The sequence below is a fragment of the Phacochoerus africanus genome, chromosome 15 (genome assembly GCF_016906955.1).
Source record: "Phacochoerus africanus isolate WHEZ1 chromosome 15, ROS_Pafr_v1, whole genome shotgun sequence".
NCBI lineage: Eukaryota > Metazoa > Chordata > Mammalia > Artiodactyla > Suidae > Phacochoerus > Phacochoerus africanus.
Window position 1 is genome coordinate 131,824,485 of NC_062558.1, and position 24,314 is coordinate 131,848,798.

The following is a 24,314-nucleotide window of genomic DNA, read 5'->3' on the forward strand; positions in this document are numbered from 1 at the left end:
TACTGCTGAGGTGGGACTCGTCCATCTTCCCTAAGCCAGCTGCCCACGCAGCTCTCACTCGCGTTCCCTCCCGTCCCAGGCGCATCCACCCAGCTGAGTGTCTGCCCCCCACCCCCCGCCCCCCCGTCATGCCTGCCAGTAAGCCCACTGAGAACCTTCTAGCTGCCAACGAGTCGGCCGGGCCCTGGGGACTGTGACAGGTAAGACACGACTTGCCCAAGGAACTGCCGAGGAGGAACCACATCGGATCCTCCTCCTCTGGCCGTGGTCCCCGGCGGGACGTTTTAGACACAGGAGGCCTTCCACACACGCGGACTGATGAGCACACTCCGAACAGCAGGTGGCAGCGGAGAGCCCCAGATGGAGTGCTCAGAAATGACCAGGGTTCACGCAACCACAACTGGGGAGGGCAGCCCCAGCTTCCACAGAGAGGCGCTGGGTGGGAGGGGGACACAGAGGAGCAGGGACATGCACTCGGCCTGGAAAGGGGGCTATGACCTGCACATGCCCGGATGAGGGAAATACCTTTCAGAGGTGAAAGCCGGCTCAGGTGTGGAGGAAGGGAAGGTCAAGGGTACCTAACACAGTGCCTGGCAATCAGAGATGGGGCTGCGAAAAGCAGGTCAGCAGGCTTTCTTCCTCAGTAGGTCAGGACGGAACTGGGACACGAGTGTTTTTCAAAAGCTCCAAAGATGACCGATGTTTTTCAAAGGTTAGGAAGTACGTTGTGTATCAAGCTTCCCTTTCATTGTGGAAACAGAGATGAGGAGAAGGATGGGGGGAAAGGCACGTGATTAAACATGTTCTTATTCCCCAGTTAACATTTACTTTCGATCTACATGCGCGCGTTTCAGGTTTCTCTAAGATAAAAAGTTATACACACTTCATCATAAGTCTGATAAACAATGCCATTTATATGACTTTTGGGTCTTCAAAGGCTTCTTCATGTTGCTAAAATTAAAATGTGAGTTAATGCAAACTCTGGGCAAGGTAACCAAGTTGAGCTTCAATTTTCTCAGTGATTGAGACGCTTAGAACACATGACCCTTAAAACACGCTTCTGGCTCTGATATGACAAAATTCCACACGTGACGACTGAAAAACCAGATTATGTGATGAGCATGTTATTCTCTTTCCTCCCACTGCCTGTAGGAGGCATAAAAAATCCTCTTACTACAATTATTACGTGGTAGTTTTTTCTACTGACCACATCTAATTCATGGGACATTTCATTTAACATCAAGAAAAAATAGATGCTGAGTCAAAAACTCCAGTGTTCTGTGCTGTGCTGTGGGTAGGTGATGAGATCATTTGTATTTCTTTCAAACCAGCAGTAGCAAAGCCACTACCACATGTACCCAAATGTATCGCCCTGGATTGCAAGATTGTAGTAAAAAAAAAAAAAAAAAGTGCTAATTTGTCTAGTCGGGAGGCTTTGAAAAGCTTGGGGATCTCAGTAGCACAGGATTTTGCAGATGCTGCTCTGTCAACTCTAGGGGGTTTTTTGGTAGGTGCTTTTGTAACAGTAAAATGCCGACTACCTTCTTTTAGGCAAACCGATGCACAATTCCAGAGGTGCTATTTGACCACAACGGAGCTGAGGCACTGAGTTGAATTAGCCTTTTGTTTCTCTTCCGACACTTCCGAACCTCTTCTGAGGTTTCAACTATCTGGTGTCTGGCCATGCCATGATACCAAAGCAGGCTGCCAGAATCACTGTTTACTTTGGCCTGCTTACAGTCTGGAGAAAGAACTCCGTCAAAACACCTCCTTCAGATCACAGAATGGCCTTACAGCAGCAGTCTGAGGGACAACATGGAGAAGAAACTTAAAAATGATTCCTAACCCTACTTCCATATACTCCAATTTTCACTTTCAAAGGAAAAGGAATAGTTTGGAAATGTATGAGAAGGTGTCAAAATAGAGAATATAAACTAAGCTTTATGTGCAAATATTAAACATTTGAAAGCACAGGGCTATTCATTTTTTTTTTTAATTTGGAAAACTAAATGTGTTTATGTCTCCAAAGAAGCCATACAGATGGCCAGTAGGCACATGAAAAGATGCTCAACACCGCTAATTATTAGAGAAATGCAAATCAAAACTACAATGAGGTACCACCTCACACCTGTCAGAATGGCCATCATTAATAAGTCTACAAATTACAAACGCTGGAGAGGGTGTGGAGCAAAGGGAACCCTCCTGCACTGTTGGTGGGCATGTAAACTGGTATAACTATTAGGGAAGACAGTATGGAGGTGCCTCAGAAAACTAAATCTAGGACTATCACATGATCCAGTAGTCCCACTCCTGGACACACATCTAGACAAAACTATAATGTGAAAAGACACATGCACCCCTAGGTTCACAGCGGCACTATTCACAACAGCTAGGACATGGAAGCAATCTAAACATCCATGGAACATTAAAAAGAATGAAAAGCCATTAAAAAAAGAGTGAAAAGGTGCCATTCACAGCAACATGGATGTAACTAGAAATTATCATACTACATGAAGTCAGAAAGAGAAAGACAAATATCACATGATATCATTTATATGTGGAATCTAATACCTGGGCACAAATGAACCTAACTACAAAATAGAAACTAGACTCAAAGACTTGGAGAACAAACTTGTGGTTGCCAAGGGGAAGTGGGATGAACAGAGAGCTTGAGATTGGGAGATGCAAACTATTACATTCAGAATGAAAACGCAATGAGGTCCCACTGCACGCACAGGGAACTGCATCCAATCTCCTGGGATAGACCACGATGGAAAATAGTTCTTTTAAAAATGTACCTATGTATGACTGAGATACTGTGCTACACAGCAGAAACTGGCACAACACTGTAAGTCAACTGTAAGTTAAAAAATCCACAAAAAAGACAATTATTTAAACCCATATATCAATTTTTAAAGTACATGTAATAATGATTATAGGTACAAACTATATAATATGTACATAAATTATATATAATATAAATAAATATAATCCAACAGCTCAGTTTTAAAAAACACTGGTTTTTAAGCAGAATTAGTAACACAAACTTGCACCGTGTGTTCTAGGAAGTGACTCCTCCCATCCCCAGCTGCCTTAAGTTAATTCCATTCCTCCCACTAGTGACCGGCTCAGGCACAGAAAAGAAGTACAACTCTGAAAAATGAAACGGTGACCTAAGCTAGCAGACTTCTTGGTAAGGTTTTTCTCAATCTTCAAAAAAGACAGTCATCACCTCTCACATATTGGGACAGCTACTGTCAAAACAAACAAACAAACAGGAGTTCCTGCTGTGGCTCAGAGATGAATGAAATCAGACTCGCAACCATGAAGAGACAGGTCTGATCCCTGGCCGTGCTCAGTGGGTTAAGGATCTGGCACCGCTGTGAGCTGTGGTGTAGGTCACAGACATGGCTTGGATCTGGCGTTGCTGTGGCTGTGGGGTAGGCCGGCAGCTATAGCTCCGATTCGAACCCTAGCCTGGGAACCTCCTTGTGCCATAGGCGTGGCCCTAAAAAGAAAAAAAAAAAAAAGGCAGAAAGTAAGAGTTGGTAAAAATGTGAAGGAATTAGCTCCAGTGTGTATTGCCAACAGAAATGTAATGGTACAGCCGTTATGAAAAACAGGATGGCGATCCCTCAAAAAACTACACAAATATTACCACATGATCTAGTAATTCTACTTTTGGGTATGGACACAAAAGTACTGAAAGCAGGGTCTTGAATAGATATTTGTGCACCCATGTGCACAGAAGCATTATTCACAATAACCCAAAGGTGGAAGCAACCCAAGTGTCCGTCAACGGATGGATGCACAAACAAATACGACTTACACATACAGTGGGAGTCTATTATTCTGCCTTAAAAAGGCATGGGATTCTGACACCTTGCCATGACATGGATGAACCCTGAGGACGTTATGCTATGCCAAGGGGAACAGGCCAGTCACAAAAAGACAGACGCTGTATGATTCCACTTAAATGAGGTCCCCAGATCAGTGGAATTCAGAGACGGAAAGTAGAAGGGTGGTCTTCAGGGGCTGGGGGGAGAAGGGAATGGGGAGCTACGGCTTGATGGGATCAGAGTTTCAGTTTTGTTTTGTTTGCTTTTCCTTTTCATGGCTGTACTTGTGGCATATGGAAGTTTCCAGGCTAGGGCTTGAATTGGAGCTACAGCCATACCATGGCCACAGCAACTCGGGATCCAAGCCATGTCTGTGACCTACACCATAGCTCAAGGCAATGTTGGATCCCCGACCCACTGAGCAAGGCCAGGGATTGAATCCATGTCCTCATGGACACAGGTGGGTTCATTTCCACTGTGCCCCAACAGGACCTCCCAGAGTCTCGGTTTTGCAAGATGAAAAGAGTTCTGGAGGCGGATGGTGGTGATGCCTGCACAGCAATGTGAATATACTTAACACTTCTCAACTGTGCACTTACAAATGGTTAAGATAAATTTTGTTATATATATTTTATCAGAGTTGAAAATAATGCTTTTTACTTTTTATTTTTTTATTTTTTAGGGCTGCACCCACAGCATATGGAGGTTTCCAGGCTAGGGGTCCAATTGGAGCTGTTGCTGCCGGGCTACACCACAGCCACAGCAACGCCAGATTCAAGCCGTATCTGACCTACACCACAGCTCATGGCAATGCCGGATCCTTAACTCACTGAGCGAGGCCAGGGATCAAACCCTCGTCCTCATGGATGCTACTTGGGTTCATTAACCAGTGAGCCATGAGGGGAACTTGAAAAGTAATACTTCTTTAAAAAGAGATACAGGAGAGGATATGACTTTTTTTCTGAGTCTAGTCACCGCTGACGGCCTATGACGGCTAAAGGGCAGCACCACCTTGGGCCTGTGACAGAAGCAGACCACAAGGACAGACACGGCTGAGGAGGGTCGCTGGAAAAGCACACCATCCACTCCCACCTCGGCAGGATGTGCCTCCAAGGAGAAGCTCTCCTAAGCTGGAAATATGTCTTCCACTCATTTCACCCAGTTCCAGTACCCAAATCAGTCCTGATTTACGCCAAACAGTACCAAGCAAGTCCCATTAAAATGGCCACAAGTATGACAACACTTAAGAGCAACGACAACACATCAGGACCATTTCCTTTCAATAATGAGTCTACTTTCTCGCTCTAATTAAATTCCTCTGTGACTACCCTGCGCCTTAACCTAAGACCACGGCCACAGACAAAACATATCGAAGTACTGTTTATGTAAATCAGTCCGTATTTAAGACACACACAGAATAGTGAAACCAAAATAATTCAGTAAAAATGCAATTCAGGGAATATCATGCGTAAGAATATAATGGCTATATTCTAGCAAACCACGAGTACTCTGAGAGGAGACGCCACTGCAACACATGCCATGCACATTACTATGGAGAGGACCACGTGGCGACGGCCACCCTGCAGTACTCGCCGGGAGCAAGACAGCAAAACCGAGATGTGTTATCACGTTAACAAACGCCCTGTAGGCCTAAGTCAGGGTATTAAATGCAATGCCTTATAAAGACGAATTCTCATAAACCACATATGGAAATTAAGTAATTCTGCCAAAACTCTCTCACACTGAGTTGTCAGAAACGTCTCACTCAGATCAGTTCAGCTCAATTCAGGACATGAGTCTGCACAGCTCAATACGGAATGATTTCCATCCTACACCACGTGTTTCAGTCATTTGTTGCTGAGTAACAAACCACCCCAAAACTCAGAGGCTCAGCGATAACGAATGAGTCTCCGGATTCTGTGAGTTGGCTCTGTCTCAGCTGGGTGGTTCTTCTGCCGTCTCTCTTAGGCTCAACCATGCAGCTCCATTTAGCTAGTTGCTTGGCTGGGGGTGAAACATTCAAGACGGCTTGAAGCCTCCCGAGTGGCCTCTCCCTCCAGCAGAGGAGCTGGACACCTTTGACATGACTGGCTTCAAAGACGAAGGAAGGAAAAGGTCTGCCCTCTTAAGGCCTGGCCTGAAGTCCCGGACAGCTTCTTCTGTGGTGTCCTATTAGTCGGTGCAAGTCCCAAGGCCAGTCTAATCTAATCCAGGGTGAGGGAAAGAGAATGCACCTCTGATGGATAAAGCAGCACACACAAACAGGGCATAGGGTAAGAGGAACTGATGATGGAAAGATCCAGGAACCACCTACCAAACAATGGTCCTTCTTACATAGAGATGGACTTGTCATTTCAATATGCCCTCATGATAGCTCACTACTCAATAAAAGAGAGCAGGTAAGACCAGCTCTTTTGTATATTTCAAACCTGTCAAATACTTTAACTTGCTCTATGTCATAAATACATTACATGGTAAAGATTGTAATTTAATATGTCCAGAAAATCCAAATGAAATATTATTCTAGTTTCAGGCACGGTCACTCGGTGCCACTTTATGCTGAATGACAATGATCTGGGTGCCCTGTGGATGTACCCTCCCTGTGGGCTGAGCCCACATCCATACCGCTTACAACTGTATTCCCCATCTCTACTGCGTACCAGGTTCCTCAGAGATGGCTTGTTCTTAGTTATTAAAAATATTCTTATTTTAATATATATTCCTTTTTTCATTAATATCAAATAAAAACACTTCTGCAGATTTTTCCATGTACATTTTATAAGTGGCAAAAATGTCACTACTAATGCTTGAAAGTTACGCTACTAATGCTAAGAAAGAAGATATAATTTTAACTATTATTGTAGTTATATGCTAAATTTACCCTCATTTAATCTTGAAAATGAGAAATATTTTTAATAGTGGGCAATTCATTTTCTGTGAGTTTTTGTCTTCTAGTTCAAGACCTTCAACCTGCAGTGAGAAGTATTCATGCTTCAATCAACATCCGTCTTAACGATTTCAAACAGCACATTTTCTAGCTGAAAATTCCCACATTTAAAAGCAGTTGTGAAGTTCCCGTTTGGCTCAGCGGTAACAAACCTGACTAGTAACCATAAGGATGTGGGTTTGGATCCCTGGCCTCGCAGCCTCGCTCAGTGGGTTAAGGATCTGGTGTTGCTATGGCTGTGGCACAGGCTGGCAAATGCGGCTCTGATTTGACCCCTAGCCTGGGAACTTCCGTATGGTGCAGGCATGGCCCTAAAAAAAAAAAAATTTAAAAATTAAAAAAAAACAAAAAGCAGTTGTGTTATTCTCTCATAAACAAAGGTTCTCATTTGCTTAAAATATCCTTAACTGAAATAAAAATATCTTTACTCTTCAGTTATCGAAAATGACTTCTCTTCAATTATGACGCAATGAAAATAGTTTAATTCTTACATTAAAAATACAAAAATGAAAAACATTACTTTGAGGACCCCAAAGTGTTCAGCCCTTTCAGGAAAATGCTGGCTTTTCAAAATTAATTTAATATTCACATATTTTACCATTTTTATCTCACAAGGTCACTAGAGTGCAAATGTTCAGAACTGTCTTTCCCAAGAAGTTACAATGTGAATACAATATAATACATTGAGAAAATTTTAAGTTTTGTCTGAATGGTTAAACTGAGTGCCCCCCACCCACCTGCCTTTTCAACTCTGGGCTGTAACCTAGCTTTATAGGTTTTAATAGGGTTTCCAAATTCCCAGGTGATATTAATTTTGGGGATTTGGAAATGAGACAATGAGATTCTTGAAACCATAAGTTATTCTTAAAATACTTGCAATATTCTTCATACTGTTTACTCATTACTATGATTATCTCAAAAATTGCTTAATAGGTAAGAAATATCATGTTTAGTAGCATAGGCATACGTTGTTTTCCAGCACTTTGCTTTACTGATTTTTGCAGATACTGCTTTTTGGTAAATTGAAGGTTTGTGGCAACCCTGAGTCAAAAGCAAGTCTATCAGCACCATTTTTCCAACAGCATTTGCTCACTTCATGCCTCTGTGACACATTCTGCTTTTCAAACCTTCCGCCAGTGAAAAGACTACAACTTGATGAAACTTCAGATGATGGTCACCACATTTTTTAGCAGTAAAGTTTTTTTTTCCCCCTTGCTTTTTAGGGCCGCACCAGTAGCGTTATGGAGTTTCCCAGGCTAGGGGGTCCAGTTGGAGCTACAGCTGCTGGCCTATGCCACAACCACAGCAACATCAGATCCAAGCCGTGTCTGTGAGTGAGGCCAAGGATCAAACCTGAAACCTCATGGTTCCTAGTTGGATTTGTTTCTGCTGCGCCACGACAGGAACTCCTAAAGTATTTCTTAATTAAGGTATACACATTGTTTTTTTAGATGTAACACTACTGCACATTTTAAGACTACACTGTAGTGTAAATAAAACTTTCATGTGTACTGAGAAATCAAAAAATTGATATGGCTTGCTTTACTGCACTATTTGCTTTACTGTGGTGGTCTGGAACTGAACCCCCAATATCTCTGAGGAATGCCTGTGTTTGCAGAGAATATGAAAACGCTGGGAACCGCCAGGCAACATTACTAAGGACTGTTTCTAACAGCCTAACATTTGGATCTCTTACCATGTGAACAGCACTACACAGGAACCACAAATTAAAATCACCAATTTATGAACTTACTTTGCTTCTAGGTTATTCCTTGAAACATCATTAATACACTTTATATATAACATTTATTCGATTTACACTGTTAACAGCAGATAACATGGCTACAGCTACAAGGGAGATCGCTGATCAGACAGTGACTGTCCTCCCCCTTGTTAGTCGCCACAAATTCTTACTTACACGCCCCTCCTCCAGGAAATGTGCTTCCCCATCACACCTACTCTTGGGGGGGAGGGGGGTGCCTCTCTTCTCATGTAGTGAAATCCTTTCCTCTTCCATACCTTGTGCGGCAAACCCCTCCTTCTCCTACTAGACCACTGTACTGACCTGGTTTTAAGTAAAGCATCCTCAGCTTGCACCTAGAAGTTTTAAGAGGAAGGTTCAGGATTAAATATGTTCACATTTTCAGAGCTTGCAGCCGTGCTCTAACCAGAGCAGAGGTGTGCGGTTACTGCTACTACGGCGGGCAGGATGGCGTCTGCTCCTTTACACTGCTCTATACTTTCCAGAGCTTTTACAGTGGGCTACTAATACTTAGAGAACATCAAAAGAGTTTCATTAAACAGGGCCATAAAACTTAACATCAAAAAACCAAACAACCCAATTTAAAAGTGGGCAGAGGACCTGAATAGATGTTTTCCCAAAGACGACATACAGATGGGCAACAGGCACATGAACAGATGCTCAATGTCACTAATCCTAAAGGAAACGCACATCAAAACCAAGCTGCATTATCACCTCACACCTGTCAGAATGACCAGTACCAAAAAGACAACACATAACAAGTGTTGGCAAGGACGTGGAGAAAAGGGAACCCTCCGTGCACCATTGGTGGGAAGGTAAATTGGTGCAGCCTCTATGGAAAACAGTACGGAGGTTCCCCAAAAAACTAAAAACAGAACCATCAGACAGGCCAGCAATTCCACTTCTGAGTATCCTTCTAAAGAAAAACACTCATTCAAAAAGATACATGCACCCCTATGTTCACTGCAGCATCATTTACAATAGCCAAAGTGCCCATCAATAATAATCAATAATAATAATCAAAATTAGGTTATTTACAATAAACTAAGTGCCCATCAACAGATGAATGGAGAAAGACTGCTGTGTATACACACACATACACACTATTACTTAGCCATGAAAAAGAACTGAAAATTGCCATTTGTCACAATGTGGATTGACCTAGAGGATATTATGATAAGTGAAGTCAGACACAGTAAGACAAATACTATATGATTTAATTTATAAGTGGAATCTAAAAAACAAAGCAAATGAACAAATACACACAAGAAAGAAACGAGAGTTCCGTCGTGATGCAACAGAAACAAATCTGACTAGGAATCATGAGGTTGCGGGTTCGATCCCTGGCCTTGCTCAGTGGGTTAAGGATCTGGCGTTGCCGTGAGCTTTGGTGTGTGTCGCAGACGCAACTTGAATCCCACATGGCTGTGGCTGTGGTGTAGGCCGGTGGCTACAGCTCCAATTCAACCCCTAGCCTGGGAACCTCCATATGCCACGAGTGCGGCCCTAAAAAGACAAAAAAAAAGAAAAAAAAAGAAAGAAACAGACTCATAAGTGTGGAGAACAAACTGGTGGTTGTCAGAGGGGAGGGGAGTGGGGGCGATGAGTGCAAATAGGTGAGGGAGACTAAGAGGGTCAACTTCCTTCTTAAAGGAGTTATAAAACAAGCGAGTCATGGGGACGAAGTAGGCAGCGTGGGGAAAACAGTCAATAATATCGTAACTCTGTATGGGGACACACAGTAAGTAGACTTACTGGTGACCATTTTCTAAGGTACGGAAACGTCACCATGCTGTGATATCATTATACTTCAATAATAAAAAGTACAGTAAAATAAAAATAAAGAGAGCCATAAAGAGTAAGACCTTTTTTAAAAAAGGGAAATTCTGAAATATACTCAAATCTGACAATAACACAATGAATTGCAAAGTAAGACTGTGGTTCTCACTACAAAAAGCTTCATTTCGGGGCTGCAAAGAGATTTCCTTAGGTCATTGTGCCCTGAGACAAAAATATTAAAGACACATCTTCCCATAATGAAAACCTTACAAACACTGGCCTATATTGTATTAACTGCAAATATCTCACTGTTATACCGAGCTCATTTTTCTGGATTGTGACTGTGCCCAAAGGAAAGAAAGCTACAACTGAATGGATGGAGAAGGACCAGAGGGCGGGGAGGTCAGGATGCGCCAGAGAAGGCAGAGGCTGTGCCATCCCACTCGTGGGGCCCTCCTGAAGTTCTAGGACAGCCGGGCTTTCTACATATTCAGTTCAATTCCATGGACTAACCTACACTAAACAAGTACTAAGTGCCTATTTCTCAGGTACTGTTTTAAGCAATGAACAAGCTAGAGTCTATGAAAAATTTAAGACCCTTTAAACAATGATTCATGATTAAAGAATAATAATTTATGATTTACACCAAAAATATACAAGCATGTTAAACTAATGTGATGAAAAACTATGAAAGCACAATTTTCGTCATTCGAATCCACAGTGCACGGGCGTAAAAACCAACTTTACCTTGTATTTCATCTTGGGACATGAATGAATGTAGAAACCCATATAATAATAGCTGAGTTGAGATGTCTTCTCATGAAGGTGCCGAGTAAAAGCAATTTCTCTGCCAAAAGGAGAACAAAGGTGAAGGTATAGTTAAATCTAGTTCCAATACCCAAAGTACTATTTAATTTGGCAAAATATTTGATACCATCTGACATTACGCTACCAAAAAAGAAGTGTTAAAAGAAAAGCAGTTTTAAAAATACTCTAAGTTGATTTTTACTAAAGAGACACCAAAGGAACTATGTTGTTTTGAGCAAACGCAACCACATGCAGGTTTTACACTGCACTGGGCACAGCAGTGTATCTAAAATTCATACAGCATAGAAGTGCAAAAATCTGTTTAAAACAGGTCCTTGTTATTCATGATCACCTGAATTGATGGGGTTAAAAACAGTAAAACAAATCTTAGAAAACTCAAAAGCCAACAAATTTCAAGAAGAATATTATTATGACTGTTTAAACGCAAACACTTTCAACTGTATGTGACATATTACTGTTTCCTATGTCTAAATGCTACTTTATTATTTATTTTCTCTAAAACTGGAGGGGGAAAAAACTATCTCACTGCTTGTTCTCTCTTAGTTGGCAAAGGTGAGGATTAATTGAACAAAGAAGCTGTGAGCAATGCCTATGCGTGACTTGGTTTTAATTTGTATCTGGACAAATGTGGGCACAAAATTCCATCCCACTTGCCCAACTGAATGATTGCTGCGTATAGGAAGGTTTAAGCAAAATGTTAGTGCCCTTCTAAACTCTGAGAAAAGTTGTTTGTTTTTATGTTTGTTTCTGGAAGGTTTTAATTTCTTTTTCTTTGTTTTTAGTAGCAATGGTTGCCTGAAATCCAAAGAGAGACTTATTCTTTAAGGGAATAGTCTGTGCATTTTGCAAGTTCAAATTTAAACCATTAAAGGGTTGTTACCTAAAAATTCATCTTTATAACAAAAATATTTCTAAATCCAAGCAGACTAAACATTATTAGGCTAAAACAGAAGAGATTCTTTTAATCCTAGAACTAATCCACTCTCGAGGGTCAAACGGAGGAAGAATCAGTGACATAACAATGGAGGCATCTATCCGGACAAAATTCTACTTAAAAGAGACACGTGCACCCGCATGTTCATTGCAGCACTATTCACAATAGCCAGGACATGGAAACAACCCAAATGTCCATCGACAGAGGATTGGATTCGGAAGAGGTGGTATATATACACAATGGAATACTACTCAGCCATAAAAAAGAATGACATAATGCCATTTGCAGCAACATGGATGGAGCAAGAAAATCTCATATTGAGTGAAATGAGCCAGAAAGACAAAGACAAATACCATATGATATCACTCATAACTGGAATCTAATATCCAGCACAAATGAACATCTCCTCAGAAAAGAAAATCATGGACTTGGAAAAGAGACTTGTGGCTGCCTGATAGGAGGGGGAGGGAGTGGGAGGGATCGGGAGCTTGGGCTTATCAGACACAACTTAGAATAGATTTACAAGGAGATCCTGCTGAATAGCATTGAGAACTTTGTCTAGATACTCATGTTGCAACAGAACAAAGGGTGGGGGAAAAAAATGTAATTGTAATATATACATGTAAGGATAACCTGACCCCCTTGCTGTACAGTGGGAAAATTAAAAAAAAAAACAAAAACAATGGAGGACCACCGGGCTCTGATGAGAATGCCCCACCTAAGGGCACTCCCTCACTTGGCTCCTCTCATCTCAGTTCACTGCATCACCACGTCGCCCCTAAGTTGTTCAGGCCCCAAATCTATGTAAAATGTTTAACTGCTTTTTTCCTCTCACCCCCATGCCCAACCCATCAACAAGTCAAGTTGGCTTTATCTCCAAAATATACTCTGATTCCAACCATTTCTCACCACATCCACCTCAGGTATTTTGGTCCAGGCCACTATTACGGCTCCTCTGATGACTCCAACACCCTCCCAACTAGATTTCCAGGTTCCACTCTTGCCCCTCACAATCCCACAGAACAGCTTAAAGAGTCTTTTACAACATTAATCAGATCAGGTAACCCCTCCAAACCCTTCGCCCTCCCTCTGGGTTGGTATCACACTGAGATAAAATCCTTCCCACTACCTATGAGCCCTGCTCCACCTGCCCTGACCACCTGCCTCCCTGCCCTCCTTGCACAACACTGTCCAGATCCTACGCCACATCCTAGCCCATCAGACCTCCCTTCTCTTCATTTCAACCATGCCAGGATACCTGGACTTGCTGTATTTGACCTGGACTTTTAATCCTCAGATTTTTACATAGAATGCCCCTTTCTTCTTTCTTGGCTTCTCAGAGAGGTCTTTCCTGACCAGTCGACAAAAAAAGGGCCTCGTGTCTACTCCTATAATTTTATGCTTCATCACACTGCAATGGGGTCTCAAAACCATGTTGTCAGTTTTTTAATTTACTATCTGCTTTGACGTGACTGGAAATCCTGTCTATCTCATTCACATCTATGAAGAGGGCAAGGACACACAGACTGTATTCAAATAAACATCAGTTAAACAAATTAATTATAGTTCTGAAATTCACCTTGCTAAAAAAAAAAAGTAAATCAATTCCATCCTCACGGTCCCCACCCTATTCAAGCATTTTTAAAATCTGCAGACTAGGAGTTCCCACTATGGCTCAGTGGTAATGAACCCAACCTCATATCCATGAGGGTGCAGGTTCGATCCCTGGCCTCCCTCAATGGGTTAAAGATCTGGTGTTGCTTCAAGCTGCAGTATAGGTTGCAGATGCGGCCTGGATCCCTACGTTGCAGTAGCTATGGCATAGGCCAGCAGCTGCAGCTCCAATTTGACCCCTAGTCTGGGAATTTCCATAAGCCACAGACGCAGTCCTAAAAAGATTAAAAAAAAAAACAAAACAAAAAAAACCCCAATATTTTCCTTGAGCAAGACCCCAATCTTTTTACTACTAGGATAATGCCCCTAAAAATATTTGTGCTATGTTGTACATATTAAAAGGAAATCAGCTTTCATGAGGGTCACAGTCAAGTGGACAGTCAGGGACTCCCCAGTCCTGCTCTATACATTTTACATAACTGTGTATTTCTTCCAATAGACTCATGCTGCTTTATTTCATTTATATCAGATTTGTAACCAGCAATTAATCATAAAATGTATTTAATAATAATGACAGAAAAAATATGTAATTAATACAACATTTAAAAAACATTAGGTAGGCGTTCTCTTGTGGTGCCCCAGGTTAAGGATCTGGTGTTGTCACTGAAGTGGCTTGGGTCGCTGCTGTGGTGCAGGTTCAATCCCTGGCCTGGGGTTTTTCCACAGGCCGTGGGCACAGCTTAAAAAAAAACAAACCCCAAACATTGAGTAGTTCTAACAGGGGAGCTTAAATAAGTGCGTAAGCAACAAAATCAGCCCACAGATGTGATTTCTCATACCACACACTAGGTGAAAGCCTCAAAAAGCTAGGGAATTAATTATCTTCAGACATTGTGGTCTCAGTTCTAAAAGTGGTATTTCTAAATACCAGTACGTAAGAGACTACTTACAGCAACAAATTATTATGTACTAGCAAGTGGGATTTCTACTATTATACAATAAAATACAATCCAATGGAGAATTATTTGAAGTTCTATATGACCCACTACAACTGTCCAAAGCAATCTCACCGGAGTGCAGAGTAGACTCCCAAAGACAGAAACGAATAATCAGGATCGTAGTACAAATACACAGATGATACACAGTGTGGAAGGACGTCAATCACGCCCACAGCAATGATCTTTCCGTCAAGCCAATACTGCTGGTGAAAGGAGCCATAACCGCAATCCGGGCCATTAGGAGATGTCTCTGCCTATGGAAAAGGAGACATGTAAACATGAACAGTTTGTCATTTTTCCCTTTACAGTAACATTTTTAGTAATTAACCTTTTCTTCTTTTATTTTACTCAGGTTAGTAAGTCCTAAAATTTCCTCCTTCGGAACAGTCATACCCTGCAAAACTTTTTAGGTGTAGACATACTGACCAAATAAAAGAACAACAGAAAAATCAACTTAAGATTTTTTTCTACTTATTTTAAAATCTGCAGTCAGAAATACAAATTTTACAGGGTAAGTAAATAACTACTGAAGCTATATTCTTCTGTTCCACATAAAAACTAGGAAAGAAATGGAGAATGTGAGAAAGATGGGGAACACAAAGGAAAAGGCTGGATGCAAACAGAGCTGTCCCCACATCGCCAGCCAGGCCCGACATGTGACACCCACGCACTCATAAGGCATATGTGCTAATGATTTTTTCTAGGTAAGCATTTCTGTGTAAGTACAAAAAGCTATGACATTTCTCCCTATTAGTCAAAGGAAAATAAGTTATTTTTCTTTATTATTTTAATGTGCCTATAATCCCACAGAAGAACTTTAGAGACTTCAGAGGATAACTATTCTCTGTAAATAGTTAGTTGAATGATATTTCTCATTTTAAAAAATTCAACATTTTAAGTGTAACTTGTTAAATGAAAACCACATGATGAAAATTATGAAGCATCATAAAAAATGCTCTACTGGAGACTGAATGGATATTAGAGACAAACGATTTAAGTGAACAAAACTTGTGTATCCTATTCACACACTTGAAGTCACAGAGAATGTATGTAGAAAAAAGCTAAAAGGGAAAGAAGAAAAGTGAAAAAAGCAGGTTTGCTAATAGTAAAACCAGGAAAAAACATTTTAAGATAGGAAATCTACAGGCCACTATCTCATGACCATAGATGCAAAAGTCCTCACCCAAATATCAGCAAACAAATCCAACAACGTATAAAAAGAGTCATACACCATAACAAAGTAGGATTAATCCTAGGTATACGAGGCTGGTTCAACATTAGAAAAATAATTTTAAAAAGAAAAGCAATTAATGTAATCCAACTATGAAAAGCAGGCTAAAAGAAAAACCATACAATCGTCTACATTGATAGAGAAAACACATTTGACAAAATCCAACACCCATTCGTGACTAAAAGCTCTCAACAAACTAGGAAGAGAAGGAAACTTTATCGAAATTTTATAAAGAAAATAAAAAAAAAACTACAGTGGACATATTTTTTTTAACTTAATTTTTTTAATTTATTTTTTTGTCTTTTTAGGGCCACATCTGAGGCATATGGAGGTTCCCAGGCTAGGGGTCAAATTGCAGCCACAGCAACATGGGATCCGAGCCACGTCTGCGACCTATACCACAGCTCACGGCAAAGCTGGATCCTTAACCCACTGAGCGAGGTCAGGGATTGAACCTGTGTCCTCATGGATTCTAGTCAGATTTATTTCTACTGAGCCATGACAGGAGCTCCTGACATATTTAATGGTAAGAAACTGGATCTTTTCCCCTAAGACTGGGAAGAAGGCAATGATATCCTCTCTCATAACTCCTGTTCAATATCACACTGGAAATCCTGATTAGTGTAATAACAAGAAAAGGAAATAAAAAGCATTATATACAGATTGGGAAGGAAAAAAATAAAACTTTGTTCACAAAGTTATGCATAACATACTACGTAGAAAACCTCAAAGAATCAACAACAAAAACTGACACTAATAAGCAATTACAAGAAGGTTACAAGATACAAGGTTAATATACAAGTCACTGCTCCTCTTTATACCAGCAATGACTGGAATTTGAAATTAAAAACACAGTACCAGGGAGTTCCCGTTGTGGTGCAGTGGTTAACGAATCCGACTAGGAACCATGAGGTTGCGGATTCGGTCCCTGCCCTTGCTCAGTGGGTTAACGATCCGGCGTTGCGGTGTAGGTTGCAGATGCGGCTCGGATCCCGCGTTGCTGTGGCTCTGGCGTAGGCCGGTGGCTACAGCTCCGATTCGACCCCTAGCCTGGGAACCTCCATATGCCGCGGGAGCGGCCCAAGAAATAGCAACAACAACAACAACAAAAGACAAAAGACAAAAAAAAAACACAGTACCGAGGAGTTCCCATTGCAGCTCAGCAGTTACAAATTTGACTAGCATCCATGAGGACACAGGTTTGATCCCTGGCCTTTTTCACTGGGTTAAGGATCCGGCATTGCTGTGAGCTGTGGTGTAAGTTGCAGACGCGGCTTGTATATAGCTTTGCTATGGCTGTGGTGTAGGCCAGCAGCTGTAGCTCTGATTCCACGCCAAGCCTGGGAACCTCCACATGCCACAGGTGCGGCCCTAAAAAAAAAAAAAAAAAAAAATCATAATACCATTTACAAAATCACCAAAAAAATTACACCTAGGTATAAAGCAAACATACTCAGAATCCATATGCGAAAAACTACAAAACTCTAGCAAAAGGAATCAAAGAAGATGTAAAGTGATTGGAAAATACTCCATTTTAATTAAGATGTCCATTCTTCTCAAGTCAGTCTCCAGATTTAATGCCATCTCAATTAAAATCCCAGTGAATTATTTTGTGGATATTGGCAAATTAATTCTTAAGTTTACATAGAAAGGCAAGAGAGCCAGAATACCAACACAATACTGAACAAAGGTGGAAGACTGATACAATCTGACATCAAGACTTACTTTACAGCTACAACAATCAAGAAAGTGTGGCACTGGTGAAAGAACAAATAAAACAACTGGAGAGAATATAGAACCCAGAAACAGATCCACATAAATATAAGTAACTGGCCTTTGACAAAGAACAAAAGACAGTTCAAGAAAGGACAGTCTATACAACAAATGGTGCTGTAACAACTGGACATCAAAAAAAAAAAAAAAAAGCAAATTTCTAGACATAGACCTTACATCTTTCAAAAAAAAAAAATAGCTCTAAATGGGTCATAGACCATGTAAAATGCAAAACCGTGAAACTTCTAGATAATCACATAGGAAAAAACCCCGGTGACCTTGCCACCTTGGGTTTGGCAATGAGTTTTAAGATAGAACACAAAAAAGCACAATCCATGAAAGAAAAACTGACAAGCCTGTACATCAGGTAGAACAGGTAAACAAAGAGAAGTGCTTTCCAAAAGGAAAACAGAGAGGATATCAAGCTGGTATAACTACAACACCTGAATTAATGCCAATATGCTAAACTGCTAATAGATCTGAAGCATAATCACCTGTCTCAGAAATGAGATTGCTCCAACTACGTCATAAAAATAAACAAATCCCTGCACATGACTGAATTTTATGAAACCATCGTTTAAATGTAAACCTTGAGGCTCACAGGAATGAAACTCCCTGTCTTTAAAAATAATCATGGAGTTCCCGTCGTGGCGCAGTGGTTAACGAATCCGACTAGGAACCATGAGGTTGCGGGTTCGGTCCCTGCCCTTGCTCAGTGGGTTAACGATCCGGCGTTGCCGTAAGCTGTGGTGTAGGTTGCAGACGTGGCTCGGCTCGGATCCCGCGTTGCTGTGGCTCTGGCGTAGGCCGGTGGCTACAGCTCCGATTCAACCCCTAGCCTGGGAACCTCCATATGCTGCAGGAGCGGCCCAAAGAAATAGCAAAAAGACAAAAATAACTAAATAAATAAATAAAAATAAAAATAATCATGCAGGAGATCAACCAGTGCAGTGACAGAGACAGAGAAAAACTGTCAGCTCATGATATGTAAAGTGGGGAGCCTGTCAAATGTCAGAAAACCTCCAAGTCAAAGCGAATTGGACGATTCTGAAATAAGCATAAATTCTTCGGCGATTTCAGTTTAGCGTGTCATTCTAGGACCCACTAACTTGAATGAGTGTATTCATTTATTCATTCACTTAAAAATGCATTTACTAAGGACATAGTAAGTGTGGACAGACTCAACAGCATATTCTCAATAAATAACCAATATATTCTGTTAACCCGAAATACAAATCAGTCCTACTTGCTGTACCAGCTTAAATATTTTTTTCAAACGGCAGTTTCCTTTTCAGTTTCCAGCATTCACCGCTTCTCTCTTTCCCTGGACCTCCCATTTAATAACCTGCTTCCAGTTACTCCACCAGTTCCTTCTGAGGCCAGTCCTGACCAGTCTGTCCTAAGCACATGCATTCATCCCATTTTTCAATTCGTGTGAAAGGTGGGGTCTGCCCCATCTGCAGAGCACTTTATAGAGATAATTGGCTGCTTTTTAATTACTTAAGAAAAAAATACGCCATATAACTGTCTACTCTGACCACCATCACATCGCCTGAGGAAACAGGAAATCCAGAAGTCAGCTAAGCAATAAAAGGATCATAAAACCACCAAGTTATTAAATTACACAGAGATTGACCTCCTAGCCACTAAGTCAATGCTAAATAAGAAAATCAGCTACTTTTAAACACATTTAAATAAACTCACTTTTCAAATATCCTTTGTATAGCCAAGTCAGTAAATACAGCAGCATGAAAAACAAAGTGTTTTAAATGCATGGTTTAAATTTTTTTTTTCTTAAAACTTGCTTTGCTGTACTTTTCTTTCCATCATGTTTTCTGACAGTTAAAATATGAATGCTTTTCTTTTCTCCTTTTTGGGGTCCTCACTGACCTAACTTAAAAAAAAAAAAAAAAAAAAGAAAAGATTTCAGAAGTGGAAGAAGCTCCAAGTACAGGGAGATAAGAAGCTTTTTTCCTAAAACTACACCTGGGACATCAGCACTGGTTAACAATGCTCTCCTAGTCTCAATTTGGTAAGCCAATCAATACTCTCAAGATTTTCAGTAAGGACTCAGCAGAGGTGGAAACTGGATTGGAAGTGAAGCTGAAATACTGACTCCCTCAACCCTCTTTGCAGCTGGAACAGCCAGAGTTCCCAGACCACTCACTTCTGGCTGGGAAATCCTGAAAAAAGTCAGTGCCTACCACGTATCTAAAACCATACAATGACTGATAGAACTAGCATGACTAATGTCTGTCTATCACAGACACCTCTGCTAAGTTCCATCCTTCCACCTGACATAAAACTGCCATAATAGAGTTTTCTTTCCCTCAAACACAATACTTTTAAAACATGGAAACAACTCAGCATTTGAAGGAGAGGTAAGGAGATAAAAACAGAAAGAATAATAACTAAATCTATAAAATCAGAAATCAGCACACAGGGAACTATATCCAATCAGCACAGGGCACTATATCCAATCACTTTTTTTTTTTTTTTTGCCCTTTCTAGGGCTGCTCTGAGGGATATGGAAGTTCCTGGGCTAGGGGTTGAATCAGAGCTGTAGCTGCCGGCCTACGCCACAGCCACAGCCACACGGGATCCGAGCCATGTCTGTGACCTACACCACAGCTCATGGCAATGCCAGATCCTTAACCCACTGAGCGAGGTCACAAACGCGGCTCGGATCCCACGTTGCTGTGGCTCTGGTGTAGGCTGGTGGCTACAGCTCCGACTAGACCCCTAGCCTGGGAACCTCCATATGCTGCATTTAATGTGATGCCATCATGTAGCCTTTGGAAAACATCCCCATATACTCATAAGAGAATGAGTGAAAAAGGCTGATAAACTAATTTAACTCTTGAGGAGCCCCTGAAATGGCCTCAGGAACTACCAGGGGGGGTTGCAGGACCACACTTTAGAGAGCCACTCATGTAAGTGTCTTTTTTAAATATAGCGGGAAGAAGGAGTCTATGCATTGTAAACTGCAAATAGAAAGGGAGCAGGTTATAGTGACTGAAGTCCAGGATTTGGAATCAAGAAATATGGATTTGAGTCCTAACTCCACACACTGTACACTTTCTAGCTATTTTACCATAGCAAGACAATAAGTTAACTTATTTTAAAAGTATCCATTTCTGGAGTTCCCAGAGTGGCACAGCATAAATGACTAGGAACCATGAGGTTGCGGGTTCGATCCCTACCCTCCCTTAGTGGGTTAAAGGATCCAGCATTGCCGTGAGCTATGGTGTAGGTTGCAGATGCAGCTCGGATGTGGCACTGCTGTGGCTCTGGCATAGGCTGGCAGTTGTAGCTCCAATTAGACCCCTAGCCTCGGAACCCCCATATGCCACGAGTGTGGCCCTAAAAGGTCAAAAGACAGGGGAAAAAAAAGTATCCATCTCTGCATTTTTAAAACAGGAATCATACTACTTTGCACTCTCAAAGGTAGATGTGAGAAATAAATGACAACATACAAATAAAAGCACCGTGCAGACTGTGAACAAATTTGAGTCAGTTTTCATTTTAAGGGATCTGAACGACACAATCTACAAGATTACGTCTATGAAATTATATCAGTACCTCATTTAATAGCAAAGTTCATTGCAGCTCTCTTTAATTTCCTCACAAAGAAGTCAGTAATGTTATTAGCAATACTTAATAGTTTTTCTTTTTCATGCCCACAGCTTGTACACAGTTTTGGATAAGTGAAAGAATTAATAAGCAAAGTTATTTATCACCAGTTCCTCAATCTCAAGAATTTAGCTGATAACAGGAAAAATACAACAATAAAGCTCACCACTAGCTATTCAAAAAAACATGTCTTAAATGCTGGGGACGGATGGCATGGCTTCTGTGATTAATGAGCTGGGCGGTACAATACCAAAGGTACTATGTAGAAATGACATCAATATTAATGGGCCAATTTAGGCTTCCAGCTAAATGGCTCCCAAAATGTGTGTATATTTACTCTGATAAAGTGCCCTTGTCTCCTGACCCACCTGCCTCCACATGCCTCAGTCATGCTTAAAACAGACACTGCTAAGATTCCAAGGGGTAGGCAAAGGGGGAGTCACACTCCAGGCCCCAGGGACGGCACTGGGGGACTTAGGGGAGTTCGAGGAATGGAACAGTGAAAGTCTTGAGGCTTTCTTTAGAGAGCAGGACCTGGGTTCTCCCTGCCAAAGCATCCAAAAGGAGCTCTCCTAAATCTCATCTGTTCACACAAAAATCTACTATTTGACAACGGGTGTTTTGATTTTTTAAAAAAACACTTTACAGAAGTCACTAAAGGTACTCATTTAAAGAACCTGATTAGAAGTCTCCATCGTTTGAAAATAACTTCTTCCTGCAACTCTTTTGCCTTCTGTTAAGAGTTTTATGAAACACTGCAATAAACTTCAAATGCATTTTAAAAACAGAAACCCAAAGGTGTGCTAAACCACTATAGCATCAACATTTACATGATTAAAAAAAAAACCAAAAAGACCCAAAAACTAAATTTAAAAATTCAAAATAGTATAATTAACAAATTTAAAAAAGAATCAATTTGGAAAACGCAAAGAGTAAGAATGACGTTAGTGCATCACATAGTTTCGTAAAAGTGATTTTAAAACTGGATGCAACCAATTCTTAATTTTCTGGCAGGCAATTAGTACACTAAAGATGTCCACCAAAACTAATGCTCTTCCTGGTTCACGGCTATACTGTGTGGTAGAGATAATGACAGTCCACCTGGGAAAAGACTCCAACTTTGTTTCCAGCTAATGTCCGAAGTATGTGAAATTAAGATACTTTAAGGGCAAATTCTGAGAAAGTATGTGCTGGTGGGACAAGTAGTTCCCACCAAAGAACACTCCACTGGAACAGCATCTGCCATTCAATGGGTCCTTGCTCCCCTGGCAAAATCTCCCCTCCTGGAAAGACAATTATAGCCTTGAACAAGTTGGAAAGATCACCTGATGGGTTTAGCTACTAATATTCACCAGCAAGGACTATTTTGCATTTTGAGGTTACTTTTCTCTTTGCAAGGACTCTGACTAATACCACACGAGATATCAGTATTTCACAGCCCATTTTATATCATACAAGCCAAACTTACTGATCATAACCTTCAAAACGTTCAATTATCTTAGTTACATGTATTTAGAAATTACATAATGTGGAAAATTTTAGTCTGAAAATTTTAGTCTACGCCAGCTTATTGTAATGTGATCATTTTCAATCATCCCCTATATTTCAATCCAAGGACAACTAAGTTTAAATGACCCTTAAAAAGGGGGGAAAAGTACACGCCAAAGTAACAATATTTGTTATTCTATTTTAAGCAACATCTCCTCTGCGCACAAAGGAAATATATAAAACAATTTTACTAAGTAATATAAATGACATAATTTCTACAGCCTGCAGATTAGCAAAAATTCATTTGTTCTTCCTATTTCCATAACTCTCTCAGGTTGCAAGATAGGACTTTATTAGGTAAGCAGCCGAAGGCCTCAGTTTCTTTGGAACCCCTAAGTTGGTGAAGATTACTCAGTCATCAGAGAGGAACAAACTCTTTACACTGCCCACCTCAGCTTCTGCTGGTAATCGCAATAAAAAATACTCAGTAGCACCTAACCTGAAAATTCCAGTCAGCTCATATTAAATGAGACAATGACATTCACGGCAATACAACTTCTCTTCACTTCCAAACTGGGGAGAAAGAATCAAATGAAAATAAAATTGTAAGATAAAATTAAATATAGTAACTCATGAAGAACGATTATGCAGTAATTATTAAAATCTTGAGTAAAAAGTTTCTAACTACTACATAATTGTTCTTCATGAGTTAAAAATAGTGTTTTTTAACTTCATGAGTTACAGAAATAGTTCATGTTATTAAAATCTTGAGTAAACAGTTTCTAACATTAAAACATTTCTCCAAGTAAAAATACAACAATAGGAGTTCCCGTCGTGGCACAGCGGAAACGAATCTGACTAGGAACCATGAGGTTGCGGGTTCAATTCCTGGCCTCGCTCAGTGGGTCAAGGATCCAGCATTGCTGTGAGCTATGGTGCAGGTCGCAGACGTGGCTCAGATCCCATTGCTGCGGCTGTAGTGCAGGCCAGCAGCTGCAGCTCCAACTGGACCACTAAACTGGGAACCTCCATATGCCGCGAATGCGGCCCTAAAAAGCAAAAGACAAAAACTAAATAAATAAATAAAATAAAAATATAACAATTTAAAATGGAATGTATGATCTCAAGTATATGAAAAATGTGTGTGTGCGTAACATGCACGCACAAACTTATAAAGATGGAAAAATATCTGATACTGTTGTCAGTAGAGTTTTTGAGCAATTTCTTATTCTAATTTTCTGTATTTTTTAATAAACACAATCTATTTTTAATAACATTAAATGTATAATCAAAAAAGTGTTTTAAAATCTAAGGTTGAAGTACTAGTAAGCAATAAATATGTGGTTAATAGGTGAAGTTTGATAAAAGCCAAAGAAATTACTTTGTTTGGCTATTCTTTGAGTATAGTTCTGGGCTTGATTTTCTACTGACTGGGTTGTTTTTCAATTTAGTTGGGGTAGACTTTTGTTCAGTGGAACAAATAACCCA

The 24,314-nt window shown here is 40.6% G+C and overlaps 1 protein-coding gene across 7 annotated transcripts in view; it reads right to left on the reverse strand.

Annotated features, from left to right (window-relative positions):
- The window catches only part of ATE1 (arginyltransferase 1), a 163,803-nt gene that overhangs the window by 67,469 nt on the left and 72,020 nt on the right, over window positions 1-24,314 (reverse strand). For all 7 annotated transcript variants that reach the window (XM_047762710.1, XM_047762709.1, XM_047762711.1 and 4 more), the window contains 2 exons: window positions 14,774-14,955; window positions 11,075-11,174 (listed from right to left, as the gene is read on the reverse strand). In XM_047762710.1, coding sequence (XP_047618666.1) covers window positions 11,075-11,174; window positions 14,774-14,955 — 282 coding nt within the window. The remainder of the gene's footprint in view (window positions 1-11,074; window positions 11,175-14,773; window positions 14,956-24,314) is intronic.